The 14,684-nt window shown below is 35.5% G+C and overlaps 2 protein-coding genes across 2 annotated transcripts in view; one reads left to right on the top strand and one right to left on the bottom strand.

The window, feature by feature from the left end:
- nudt6 (nudix (nucleoside diphosphate linked moiety X)-type motif 6) overlaps positions 1–14,684 on the bottom strand; it is a 930,254-nt gene that overhangs the window by 636,660 nt on the left and 278,910 nt on the right. The gene's annotated exons all lie outside the window — the stretch shown is intronic.
- The window catches only part of LOC127412772 (homeobox protein Nkx-3.2-like), a 1,499-nt gene continuing 696 nt past the window's right edge, over positions 13,882–14,684 (top strand). Inside the window, exons 1-2 of the mRNA XM_051649409.1 lie at positions 13,882–14,358; positions 14,523–14,684. The exon at positions 14,523–14,684 is cut by the window's right edge and continues 696 nt beyond it. Of these exons, the coding sequence (XP_051505369.1) occupies positions 14,052–14,358; positions 14,523–14,684 (469 nt within the window). The 5' untranslated portion in view covers positions 13,882–14,051. The remainder of the gene's footprint in view (positions 14,359–14,522) is intronic.

Here is a 14,684-nt window from a genome sequence, read left to right as displayed (position 1 = left end):
GCTATATACCCAAACCCTTTTGTACTCCCATTATTATAGCGACTCGGATGAGGTCATTGTGGAAGAGCGCTGCCGCTCCGTGGTAAGAACACGGTCTGGAAGATATGGAAAACTATGACGAAACAAGTATCTAGAACACCATTTAGAACCCTTAACACTGAGTATCTACAACCCTTAACAGTGTAACTGGAACCCGTGACACTTGAATATCAAGAACCCTTAACACTGAGCATCCAAAACCCTTAACAGTGCATCTAGAACCCCTGACAATGAGTATCAAGAACCCTTAACATTGAGTATTAAGAACTGTGAACATTTAGTGTCAAGAACTGTTAACATTGAGTATCTAGAACACCTGACAATGAGTATCAAGAACCCTTAACATTGAGTATTGAGATCTGTGAATATTGAGTGTCAAGGACTGTTAACATTGAATATCTAGAACCCCTGACAATGAGTATCTAGCACCCTTAAAATTGAGTATCAAAAACCCTTAACATTGAGTATTAAAAACTGTTAACATTGAGTATCTAGAACCCTTAACACTGAATATCTAGAACCCTTAATACTGAGTATCGGGAACCCATAACACAGAATATAACAGAACCATTAACAGTGTATTTAGAACCCCTAACACTGAGTATCAAGAACCCTTAACATTGAGTATTAAGAACTGTGAACATTGAGTGTTAAGAACTGTGAACATTGAGTGTTAAGAACTGTTAACATTGAGTATCTAGAAAACCGTAACACTGAATATCTAGAACCCTTAATACTGAGTATCGAGAACCCATAACACAGAATATATTTAGAACAGTGTATTTAGAACCCCTAACATTGAGTATCAATAATTCCTACTTTTGAGTATCAAGAACCCCTAACATTGAGTATGGAGAACCCTGTAGACTGAGTGTCGAGAACCCTTAACATGGAATATCTAGAACCCTTAACACAGTATCTAGAACTTTACACAGAGTATCTAGAACTATTAACAGTGTATCTAGAACCCCTAAATCTTGAGTATCAAGAATCCTTAACATTGAGTTTTTAGAACCTTGAACACTGAGTGTTTAGAACTGACTGTACTGATTTTAATCCATTAATTTTCACTCCACAGGCCAAGGACAAAGAGGAGCGTCTGTTGAAGCATCAGCAGAACCATGAGTGTATGGAGGAGAAACGCCGCCAGAGAGCAGCTCAGACTGAAGAACAGGATGTGTGTTTGTTTGTGTGTTTGTGCATGGGTGTGATAATGATCTGACTTGATTTTTCTCTCAGCAGATCGGAAGAAACAGGCGTCATTTTCAACAGATCAGAATCCTCAGCGACCACGAGCCAAAGAAACTCGAAAAGAGAAAAACGTTCTGGAAAAGAAAGTGGCTCTGAGCAGACAGAGAAAAATAGATTCCAGGTAGGGCTGCACAATGAATCAGTAAAACAATCAATAAAATACAGTTATGGGGGCCTGGGTAGCTCAGTGGTAAAAGACACTGACTACCACCCATGGAGTTCGCTAGTTCAAATCCCAGGGCATGCTGAGTGACTCCAGCCAGGTCTCCTAAGCAACCAAATTGTCCTGGTTGCTAGGGAGGGTAGAGTCACATGGGGTAACCTCCTTGTGGTTGCTATAATGTAGTTCTCGCTCTCGGTGGGGCGTGTGGTGAGTTGAGCGTGGATGCCGCGGTGGATGGCGTGAATCCTCCACACGCGCTATGTCTCTGTGGCAACGCGCTCAACAAGTCACGTGATAAGATGTGCTGGTTGATGGTCTCAGACGCGGAGGCAACTGGGATTCATCCTTTGCCACCCGGATTGAGGTGAGTCACTACGTGACCACGAGGACTTAAAAGCGCACTGGGAATTGGGCATTCCAAACTGGGTGAAAAGGGGAAAAAAAATTAATAAATAGAATTATGGCTGCTAAAATTAACTTATCGTGAAAAGTGTCATTTACAGAATCAACTCCCGTTACATCAAAATGTTCTATTTACACATTTGTTTTCAGTGTTTGAATATTGTAACCAATCACAGACATGTCTGTTGAGTACAAAAGCCTATCAGTAATGGCGTGACAAAACTAGAATCATATATTACAACAATTTAACAGCTATGAAGTAATTAATCATCTGGCCCGAAACATTTACACCTGGGCCATCGTTGTTGTCGAGCCCTTTTAATGCTGATTGTTTCTTTCCTTTTAGAAAAGACAATGATAGAAAGAAAATTGAAAGTGAAAAAGAACCATTTAACAAAGATGTGAGTGTCTTATTTTTTGACTGTCTCTTTCTGTCTGTCTTTCTCTTCTCTATATATATATATATATGTGTGTGTGTGTGTGTATATATATATAGTCTCTGTGTGTATAATTAATTATAATTTTCTTTATTTATCACACATTATACATTTGCACATACAGGTGCTGGTCATATAATTAGAATATCATCAAAAAGTTGATTTATTTCACTAATTCCATTCAAAAAGTGAAACTTGTATATTATATTCATTCATTACACACAGACTGATATATTTCAAATGTTTATTTCTTTTAATTTTGATGATTATAACTGACAACTAAGGAAAATCCCAAATTCAGTATCTCAGAAAATTAGAATATTACTTAAGACCAATACAAAGAAAGGATTTTTAGAAATCTTGGCCAACTGAAAAGTATGAACATGAAAAGTATGAGCATGTACAGCACTCAATACTTAGTTGGGGCTCCTTTTGCCTGAATTACTGCAGCAATGCGGCGTGGCATGGAGTCGATCAGTCTGTGGCACTGCTCAGGTGTTATGAGAGCCCAGGTTGCTCTGATAGTGGCCTTCAGCTCTTCTGCATTGTTGGGTCTGTCATATCGCATCTTCCTCTTCACAATACCCCATAGATTTTCTATGGGTTAAGGTCAGGCGAGTTTGCTGGCTAATTAAGAACAGGGATACCATGGTCCTTAAACCAGATACTGGTTGCTTTGGCACTGTGTGCAGGTGCCAAGTCCTGTTGGAAAATGAAATCTGCATCTCCATGAAGTTGGTCAGCAGCAGGAAGCATGAAGTGCTCTAAAACTTCCTGGTATACGGCTGCGTTGACCTTGGACCTCAGAAAACACCCCAAACCATCACTGACTGTGGAAACTTTACACTGGACCTCAAGCAACGTGGATTGTGTGCCTCTCCTCTCTTCCTCCAGACTCTGGGACCCTGATTTCCAAAGGAAATGCAAAATTTACTTTCATCAGAGAACATAACTTTGAACCACTCAGCAGCAGTCCAGTCCTTTTTGTCTTTAGCCCAGGCGAGACGCTTCAGACGCTGTCTGTTGTTCAAGAGTGGCTTGACACAAGGAATGCGACAGCTGAAACCCATGTCTTGCATACGTCTGTGCGTAGTGGTTCTCCCCCACATTTTTGAATGGGTTTTGTTTCACAATCCTCTCCAGGGTGCGGTTATCCCTATTGCTTGTACACTTTTTTCTACCACATCTTTTCCTTCCCTTCGCCTCTCTATTAATGTGCTTGGACACAGAGCTCTGTGAACAGCCAGCCTCTTTTGCAATGACCTTTTGTGTCTTGCCCTCCTTGTGCAACGTGTCAGTGGTCGTCTTTTGGACAACTGTCAAGTCAGCAGTCTTGCCCATGATTGTGTAGCGTACAGAACTAGACTGAGAGACCATTTAAAGGCCTTTGCAGGTGTTTTGAGTTAATTAGCTGATTAGAGTGTGGCACCAGGTGTCTTCAATATTGAACCTTTTCACAATATTCTAATTTTCTGAGATACTGAATTTGGGATTTTCCTTAGTTGTCAGTTGTAATCATCAAAATTAAAAGAAATAAACATTTGAAATATATCAGTCTGTGTGTAATGAATGAATATAATATACAAGTTTCACTTTTTGAATGGAATTAGTGAAATAAATCAACTTTTTGATGATATTCTAATTATATGACCAGCACCTGTATACAGTGAAATTCTTCTTTTTCACATATCCCAGCTAGGCTGGGGTCAGAGTGCAGGGTCAGCCATGATACAGCACCCCTGGAGCAGATAGGGTCAAGGGCCTTGCTCAAGGGCCCAACAGTGGCATCTTGGCAGTGCTGGGGCTTGAACCCCCAACCTTCTGATCAGTAACCCAGAGCCTTAACCGCTGAGCCACCACTGCAAACAGTTCTGTATGTTTCTCTGCAGATGAAGACTGCAGGTCTGAAGTCAGTACAACGACCGTCTGATCTGGACGACCAGTGCAAAAAGAAGACGGACAGTGCTAGTGAGGAGAAACTCGCCAACAAAAAACACATCCACTCTTTTATCCTGGACCTGGAGCTCGGAACAGAGGAACACCAGAAGAAGGTGCAGAAAGATTCCGAGAGGAGGTTAGGAGGGAAGGAGAGTTCAGAAATGAAGGAATCTTCCACCAGCACTCCAAAAAATGCTGAACCCCTTGACCCGATGTGTCCTGTGTCCCCGCCTGCTGTTCCAGAACCTGCAGCTGTCTCAAGCACCATACCTCTACCAGATGACCCGTATGGCACCTTGAGCAACATCACACCTGAATCGGACGATGAGGAAGTGGTCATCCAAGAGCCAACTGTCAGCAGAGGCCGATGCCCTCTTGAGCCTGATGGACTTGTGCACCTCGACTGCAGGAAATGACAACACAACACCAGCTGTGGGAGAAGATATGGAGGCCGATATGAAGATGAAAGAAGCGGCGCTCACACTGCTGTCCATGGATCTTGATATTTCATGCTCTTCTGATCTTATCATCACAGATTCTCCAGTTGCCATTGAAGTGACCCCTACCATGCCGCCTCAGGGTAAAACTGAGGACACAGGAAGTGTGTTGGAATACTCTGTTGCTGAAACGGAAAATAAGACGAAGTGTCCACCAACAACGCGATTCACCTGCAGGATGAACAACAGCAAGACGTAGGTACTTCGCGCGCACACACACACTCATTATAGTAAACACATTGGACACTCATAATGACTGATTTCTTCTATTAGCTGCATCTGCTTCTCCCTTGGAAGCGATGGAGACAGAAGCCCCCAGTTTACAGGAAGTGACATCAGAGGTAAGCCTATGAGATCACGTCCTCTACACCCTCAGCCTTTTTGCACAGGATGTAAAAAACATGGCTGTGCACATACCAGTGATCGCAATCGCATCTTATCAAGTGTAACGTAAATTTTTTTAGTACAGTATGCATGAACTCCCATGCAAAGTTGTTAAGGCCCAAAACTTATTCTACATAAGTACAGGAACAAAATTGCACTGAATATATTATTGCAATCAGTAAAAACAATCTGATCAAATAGTCATGTGTCATATGTCGTTAGAAAGCTCTCAACGAGTAAAATACAACCAGCCTATTTGTTTTACTAACTGACAAAAATATATCGAGTAATAGCTAAGTATATGTCTTTGACAATTATGTTGGTGTTGCTTATATGCAGCATTTTCACTTATTCTCACGAAAAATAAACAGAACATAAAATATCACATACCATTACTTAGAGGAGGTGATTATCTTTCAAACGAGTCCACACACAAGGTAATCAGATGCATAGATCATTAGATAATCCACATGAAGCACAATGTTACATATGACCACCAGGAGATGGCGCCAAATACATGACACAGACTCAATGATGACTCAAATGACACAGAATGAAACTCATTCTGTGAAATCTCATTACTAAAATCATGTCTTCATGCTATGCAAACCTTTAGTCATTGTTGTGTTTGCATGTGTAATTAGTTCTTATGTACAATTATTATGTTTTATTTGTTTGGAGAGGCTTTTGGACACTATGATAAATTATGTTTGTAATGTTATAACTTTTGATTGCTTTGTCATTTCAACACAAACATTTTCTCAGATACAGTTGACATGATTAAAAACAAAACAAAAGCAGTTTTTCAGAGCCACCTAATTTATATCCAGAGATATATAATGTCAAATCAGAAAATAAGAAAAAGTAAATTTTTGGCTCATATTTATTTTTTTGTTTTTAGGCTGAGAGTCTCAGAATGTATTATAATCTATATCATAAAAAAAAAATTAAAAGTTTTCTTTACAATGATACCAAACACTTGACACTTGTTTTGTTTGTCGAGTTATAAGTCTTTAATTTTGGGTACGCCACTGAAACAGGAAATCTTTAAAAATATCTTCAGAGCTTAAAGGGTTAAACAGATTAATTGGCACAAATTAAAATGTATCAGCACAGAAGATTATTTTGTTTTACTGTTTTTGTAGCATTTTTTAAATTAGACTGTTTACTAATATTTTTTTATTATTATTTACTAGCCTACTACAAATTTTGATACAGTTTCTACAATGCAATTTTAACAACTTATTTGAAAAAATATACTTGTCATTTCATGTCATCTGCCCACAATACATTACTATACATTACACATACTTATAGTTTCATCATGTTTCAACAATGTAGGTTTTTACTGTAGTAAAATAAACTTTACATTTGCTGATTTGCATATGCAAATAATGGTGTTTTTTAAAAAGGCAGAATGTTTTCTTTTTTTGTGTAGGGTTTGGTTCCGGTTAGTTTTTAATTAGCTCCATTTTATTTAGATGTAAAGCTAGGTAAATGAGTGTTTGTGTAAAGAGAGTTTGAGTCGTTGTTTTTATTATTCTCTGGGATTCATTTTTTAAAAGAGATCCACACAACAGCTTCATAAAGAATATAATTAATGTTGCATGTCAAATCTGAAAATGCCTAGAGTTGTATTTTGGTTTTGTGGGTGTTAGTAGATAGTTTGGGTTTAAATCCGAGACATCTCCACAAAGATATTAATGTGTGTGTGTGGAGAGAGAGCTCATGAGAAACAGTTCTGTGGTTTCACTAAGAATAGATTATTCCATTGCTCATTTATTATTGGACATTTGTAATATTGTGAAGCAGGAAACAGCTGTGTGTGTTTTTAAGAAAATCTCTCATTTGTTCCAGTAGGAGGATAAATATGATCTTTTTAGATGTTCCGTTCAGCTATTTCCTTCATTTTTAAACTCAACATTAATTAGTACTGTCGCCGGCTCTCTTTCCAGTGCAAAACTTTTCACTCACAAAGAGGCTCTAAAAGTCTGCGACCACCTTAAATCTGGGATTTCATTCTGGAAATGAGGTTGTAGGATTTTGAAAAATATAAAACAAAGAAACATAATGACATATAATTGATGATAATTATTGAAGATGCAGCACTATTTGTTGGTCACTAATCAAATGTAAGTAAATTAGAGCCATTGATCATGTGAACTCTTTGTATAGACTTTTTTATTTCTTTGTCTGTCACAAAGGGGCGCCACATTCCTCTTTTTATTTATTTTTAAACGAAACATTTTCTATTTCGATCACTTTGCTTGTGTCTCTATTTCTCTTCAGTATGGAAGCCCATTTCCACCATATAAACAAAATGTGCTTAAGTAAATCATAAATATGAGATAAAAATGCATTATATTGAGATAAAACGTTATAATTATGAGATAAAAAATTCATAATTATGAGATATAAAGTCAAAATTATGAGAAAAATTTATAAATATGAGAGAAAAATAATAAATATGAGATAAAAAATCATAATTATGAGAAAAATTTATAAATATGAGAGAAAAATAATAAATATGAGATAAAAAATCATAATTATGAGAAAAATTTATAAATATGAGAGAAAAATAATAAATATGAGATAAAAAATCATAATTATGAGAAAAATTAATAAGTATGAGATAAAAATTAATAAATATGAGATATAAAGTCATAATTATGAGAAAAATTAATAAATATGAGATATAAAGTCATAATTATGAGAAAAATTAATAAATATGAGATAAAAATTAATAAATATGAGATATAAAGTCATAATTATGAGAAAAATTAATAAATATGAAATAAAAATTAATATATATGAGATATAAAGTCATAATTATGAGAAAAAAAATCATAATTATGAGAAAAATTAATAAATATGAGATAAAAAGTAATAAATATGAGATATAAAGTCATAATTATGAGAAAAATTAATAAATATGAGATAAAATTAATAAATATGAGATAAAAATTAATAAATATGAGATATAAAGTCATAATTATGAGAAAAATTAATAAATATGAGATAAAATTAATAAATATGAGATAAAAATTAATAAATATGAGATATGAAGTCATAATTATGAGAAAAATTAATAAATATGAGATAAAATTAATAAATATGAGATAAAAATTAATAAATATGAGAGAAAAAAATCATAATTATGAGAAAAATTAATAAATATGAGATAAAATGAATAAATATGAGATAAAATTAATAAATATGAGATAAAAATTAATAAATATGAGAGAAAAAAATCATAATTATGAGAAAAATTAATAAATATGAGATAAAATGAATAAATATGAGATAAAATGAATAAATATGAGATAAAAATGAATAAATATGAGATATAAAGTCATAATTATGAGAAAAATTAATAAATATGAGATAAAAATCATAATTATGAGATACCAAATTCATAAATATGAGAGAAAAAATTAATAAATATGAGATAAAAATTAATACATATGAGATAAAAAATAATAAATATGAGATAAAAAATCATAATTATGAGAACAATTAATAAATATGTGATAAAAAATAATAATTATGAGATAAAAATTATAAATATGAGATAAAAATGAATAAATATGAGATATAAAGTCATAATTATGAGAAAAATTAATAAATATGAGATAAAAATTAATAAATGAGATAAAAAAATAATAAATATTAGATAAAAAATCTTAATTATGAGATACTTGATCAAATTTATGAGAAAAAAGTTGTTTATGATAATTTATTTATCTCATAATTTTGACTTTTTAATCTTATAATTATGAGTTGTTTAACTATAATTGACTTAAGTCATTATTATAACTTTATCATTTATAAAATGATGAGATACTAAGTCATCTCATAATGATGATTTTTCATCTGAAATTTATGACTTAATATTGACATATTAAAGCACGATTTGTTTTTCTATGTGGCAGAAATGGGCTTCCATACTTCTGTTTTTGACTGAATTCCCGAACTGATCTGAAAGTGCTTTTATTCATGTAACAAAATTGTTTTGTATTGCCATAGAAGAACAGAGCGAGAGAAAAGAACAAATAAAACAAAGACAAAACAGAAACAAAAATTAATAAATATATACAATTTAACTGATAAATACAAACCTATGCACTGTATAAACAAACTGAGTTTAATGCACTTAATTGAACATCAGGCAATTTTTTTATATTTATATCTCAACAATGATTTGAAGAAGAAACATTAGAATTATATCGTTAGAAAGCTCAGACTTTCCTTCTTACTATAGTGCATAAAACTCAAAATGTGTTTCTGGGTCAAACTGACATGACCAAGATTATGAGAATAAGGGGTGCTATTAATTGTTTGTTTCTTAGGCCTGATTGGCCCTCAGGATTTGACAGGATACAGGAAATCTTGCAACATTGAGCCAAAACTGCTGTTGAATTTGGGGTACACCTTGTTTCTGATTGATTGATATTTTTGGCCTTCTGTGCAGATGTGTCTCAGTCTGTCCTGTCTGCGGCGGGACGTCTCTATTCCTGGGCTGAACATCGTCAATGCCTTTCTATGTTTTCCAGAGGTCACCACGGTCAGGTAGTTTGTCATGGTGTACTTTTGATTTCATGCAGTTGTGTTAATTTTAGTGGTGCTTGTCCGATATAAGTGGTTGATTTCCATGTCTTCTGTTTGTTGTTTTTGGGGTAAGTATTTACCTGCTTGTTGCCGGAGTGACTCGGTAAAGTTCTCTCTTATGAAGGGCAGAACTGCAGGTTTGAACAGTGTTTATAAATGATCTTCAGATACAGAGAGCTGAAATGTCTCATGAGGGCTTTACTGTTTCAGTGGTAACAAACAGCTTACATCCGTTGTGTTCTTGTGTTCTGTGAGACATGATTGAGTAGAGAACGCTGTCAGAATCAATAATGAACCGAATCGAATCACATCTGGACTTCATGGGGTTTTAAATCCCTCACATGAGTTTCATTTGGCAGGATGTCATACTGGCATGAACATGTTTAAGTTTTTAAGGAGGGCAAGTAGATATTGTCATCCATGTCACGCAATTCTGACATACTATATTGTTTTTCCTATAGAGTTGTGACTATATTTTACCTCCATAAACACACACCTTCATTCATACTCTACACACACTTTTTTTTTTTTTTACATATTTTCATTAGGGCTGTCGATTTAACACGTTAAATCAGTGTGATTAATTATATGAAAAATAACCTGCTGTATTAATGCAATTAATCATGTCCCCGGACTGTAATAAGAAATATTCCTAACCATGGGAGCAATTCAAGTTTGTAGTACCATGTGTTTTCTCCAGGGGGCAGTAAGCGAAACTCCAGCTATTTCTGTATTATATATATATATATATATATATATATATATATATATATATATATATATATATCTCATATTTATGAATTTATATCTCATAATTATGACTTTTTTATCTCATAATTATTCATTTTTATCTCATATTCATTTTTATCTCATATTTATGAATTTGTATCTCATATTTTTAAATGTTTTATCTAATATTTATTCATTTTTCTCATAATTATGAATATCTCATATTTATTAATTTTTGTCTCATATTTATTAATTTGTAGTACCATCTGTTTTCTCCAGGGGGCAGTAAGCGAAACTCCAGCTATTTCTGTATTATATATATATATATAGTATGTATTTTATTTATAATGATTTAATCATATATTTAATTATTGTTATTTGAGGGGCTTTCTTGGCAAATATTTATGTATGCGATTAATTAATCGGAATACCATGTAATTAATTTGATTAAACATTTTAATCGATTGACAGCCTTAGTTTTCATGCTGAATGGGATTAGCTATACCCTAATTTACAGAAACTGCAGATTAATCAAGCAAAACATGATCTGTCCAATCCATGATGCTATTAAGCAGGTTTCACTATATTAGTGAAGACAGTTTGATTAGGAACAATATTTTGGGCCTCACAAATATAGCAGATACACACTGTGATTCAGACTCTACACACACACAAACACAGTACTGCTGTTCACACTGATGTCTTGATGTGAATCACGTCGTTAAAATGACGCAGATCTCAGATCGGTTTAATTAACTGGGACATTTCATGACGGAGCCGCTGTTTTGATGTTTATTGCGCCTGACGCGTTCATGCTTTCATCATCCCTGCACATGCACGCGCAGTATATTCCTCGCGAAACTGCCAACCGCGTGCATGCCCACAGATGACCCCACGCGCATCTGCAGTGTCACGCGCAGCAGACTAATGTTCATATTCATATCAGATATGAATGCGCGTGAGTGAGGCGCGTGGCCGCTAGATGGAGGGAGAGACGCGCGCGGTGGAGTTCAGCTGTTGACCCTTACCTTAAACCCTTTCCTCTCATATCAGAATATGAAAACATGTCTGAACATCGAGTTTACCGGCCTACAAACCTTTATCAGCTTTGAGAGAATTAAAAAAGCGTTTGTGCTTTAAATGCATGCAGATGTTTTCTCTTCTTTATCTACATTAGTTTAATCGCTTTACCGATTACAGTTAGCCCTATATACACAATTACATTATATTATATACATATTATAAAATATTAAATCATTTGTTTTGTATTTCATAGTATTGTCCATTCAGGAAATAATACAAAATCTCTCTATTTCTCCATTAGTCTTTTATTTTAAGACAAAGATGACTTTAAACCCCCTTTTAAACTCATCGTCATCTAAAGAAATATGATGGCAGGTGAGGAATAAACGCATGCATTTTTAAAGGTTTTTTATTAAAGGTCAACTTAATTTTATAAATAGCTAAGACTCGAATTTAACGCGATAATAAATTCAGTGTGACGCTCAGACTCCAGTAATTATAGATTATTAATGATTATTCAGCATTAACGAACATTAGACGTCTTTTTATTGCATATTATTATTCCCCGTCAATAGAGGAGCGCGGGGCACAAACTAACACGGGGCAAGTTGTCACACACGTGGTTTAAACGTTTCCACACACGCTGGTGAGACGAAACTTCAGTCAGTTTTCATCTCTGTTTTTACTGTTTATTTAAAATGAGGCAAACTTGGTATAATTTTAATCTCCAGTCTTTTAGCATGTTACATAGTCTTTTAATTCTCAGATAGCAGAAGTGACCAGCCAGGTTTAAATCCCAGTTGCGCCGACGGGGCATGTTGTAACACTGCGTTACAGTGTGCCCCAATTCCAAAACACTATATGCAGTTCCATGCAGTCAGATATGAAATTTACATGATTCCCCTTAATGTGTGTGTGTGTGTGTGTGTGTGTGTGTGTGTCATCAATCCATGCATTATTCAGTCAGTGCTGTGGCTTTGTTGTTTATTTATTGTCAAGTGAATAAAATGGCTTTTATTAACATTACATTTAATTTATCTTCTAGGCTTTTTAATTAGATCAGATACAGTTGTTAGAGGGGGGTTTTATGCTGTTATATGGTCTTGTGACAATGTGCCCCTCACCTGTTACAGCGTGCCCCGCCTGTGGGTACATTGTAACATTTCACCTTCTTTTTTTCGAGGTAGATTGCGAAAAAAGTGCACGCTCATGAAACAAGTCCACATATGTGTAATAGACACGTGTGAAAGTAATGTGAAAAAAGAAAAATACATCGAACCTCAAGTGCATTTACACAAACTTAAGAAAACCAAAAAGTGTTAGTTTGTGCCCCTATACTCTGTACATTCTACTGGCGTATTAAATGCATTAATTGTTGCTCATAAACCGAATTAACAATAATAACATGCTTTGCACACAGATGTATTTATTTATTTTTTGTCGGTAACATTTAGGCTACAAAGAGCTCATTTTCTTTCAGTCGCTGTCCAAGTATGTCAAAATATTCCATCACGATTTCATCGCAAAATAAATATTCTTTAATATGCGTCTTTATTATTTAAGCTATGCAAAAGCCTACATTTGAGGAAAGGCAGCCTAAGAGTCAAGAAACAAATCGAATTATAATGTATTATTATTATTAGTTATTATTTTACATGTAGAATTAAGGACGTGTTCCGGGTTATATTCCTTCAAATGCATTTTTCTCTTCTATTTCTTTTCATATTTAGTTTAAATGCCGAACAGGAAAAAAAAAAAAAAACACTTGCTTGTTCATGAAACATGACAAACAGTCCAAATTAACCAAACAAATTATTTAACGAAATCGATTAAACATAAAGAGCGATTCGATAGAGCGTTTAATTCTATCTTTGTGTTTTATGAATCAAATGATAAAAAAAAATTATACGACTGGAGCACCAGAGGGGTTTAAAAACACCCCTCTAATGAATGAATTAAACACTAAAAATGACATGTGTAGAACAGAGAGAATGCTTATGAGACTGAAGCACTCACACGTGACCTGAGAATAAGAGCACATCAAAGTGTTTAAATGATAATACTGACTAAAGCTTTCATTCATGACCTCTGTGAGTGATGTGTGTGTGTGTGTGTGTGTGTGTGTGTGTGTGTGTGTGTGAGACAGATGTGCAGTTCTGCTATCTGTATGACGCAGTTTGTGCATCTATGTATTTTTTACTTTACAAACATTAGCTCATATTTAGTCATTTGGAAAGGGTGTAATTAATAAGTTTTCATCCCTCTGGTGTTTAAGGGTTAATGGGTTGAGATGTTCTGACATGCTGTAAATATGTGGAAGTTACAGAGAACCAATCAGAACGCAATGCATCTGTCTGATTGACCAATGGGAGTGTGTTGTGGAGTCAGTGTGAGCCGCAGGTGAAGTGGATAGTAGCGCAGTGTGTTCACTCATACTCGTGAATGCGCATCCACTAAACTCCCGTTACGCGGGGCGCGATGCGACTAAACTCCCGCTACGGAGCTCAATCTCCTCCGGAACCTCATCTGGGCCGTTCAGCTCCGTTCTTCTGCACTCAGCAGTGACTTTTCTGGCTTCAAATGGCTGTGCGCGGTACCTCTCTGATGCCGTTCTCCATTCAAGCCATTCTGAACAGGAAAGAAGAGTCTCGCCGTTTAAAGGATCTGGATGTGTGTTTCTCAAAACGTGCGTGTTGGAAAATCCTCGATGAAATGGACGGACCGGACCGGAGCGACGAGAGAGAGCAGAAGAACTATGACTCAGACTCCGGGTTGAGTGAAGAGAACGACACCAAAGTTCCAATCGATTTAAAGCCCGAAAAAGACGAAACGGATCACGAATCCACGGCGGCCGATCACGGCAAAGGCCTGAGCGACTGTGTGTCCGGTGAGTAGAAGAACTTTATAATGCACTTAAAAGAAGTATTTATAGCTGCAGATGTTCTGCAGTTGAAGGGTCAAGAGCAGCTCTTCTTCTTTATTTGACGATTAAAAAAAGCGCGGTTGCGCATGGAATCAAACGAATAAAGTGTTTTTGACTGTGTTTTTCAGATTGTAATACGGTTGAGGAGAAGAGCAGCGATCAGCCCAAGCAGCGGAAGAAGCGTTCCCGTGCAGCGTTCTCTCACGCGCAGGTGTTCGAGCTCGAGCGGCGCTTTAATCACCAGCGCTATTTATCCGGACCGGAGCGCGCGGACCTCGCGGCCTCTCTCA

The sequence above is a fragment of the Myxocyprinus asiaticus genome, chromosome 22, assembly GCF_019703515.2.
Source record: "Myxocyprinus asiaticus isolate MX2 ecotype Aquarium Trade chromosome 22, UBuf_Myxa_2, whole genome shotgun sequence".
Lineage (NCBI taxonomy): Eukaryota > Metazoa > Chordata > Actinopteri > Cypriniformes > Catostomidae > Myxocyprinus > Myxocyprinus asiaticus.
This window is presented reverse-complemented; position numbering and strand designations above follow the sequence as displayed.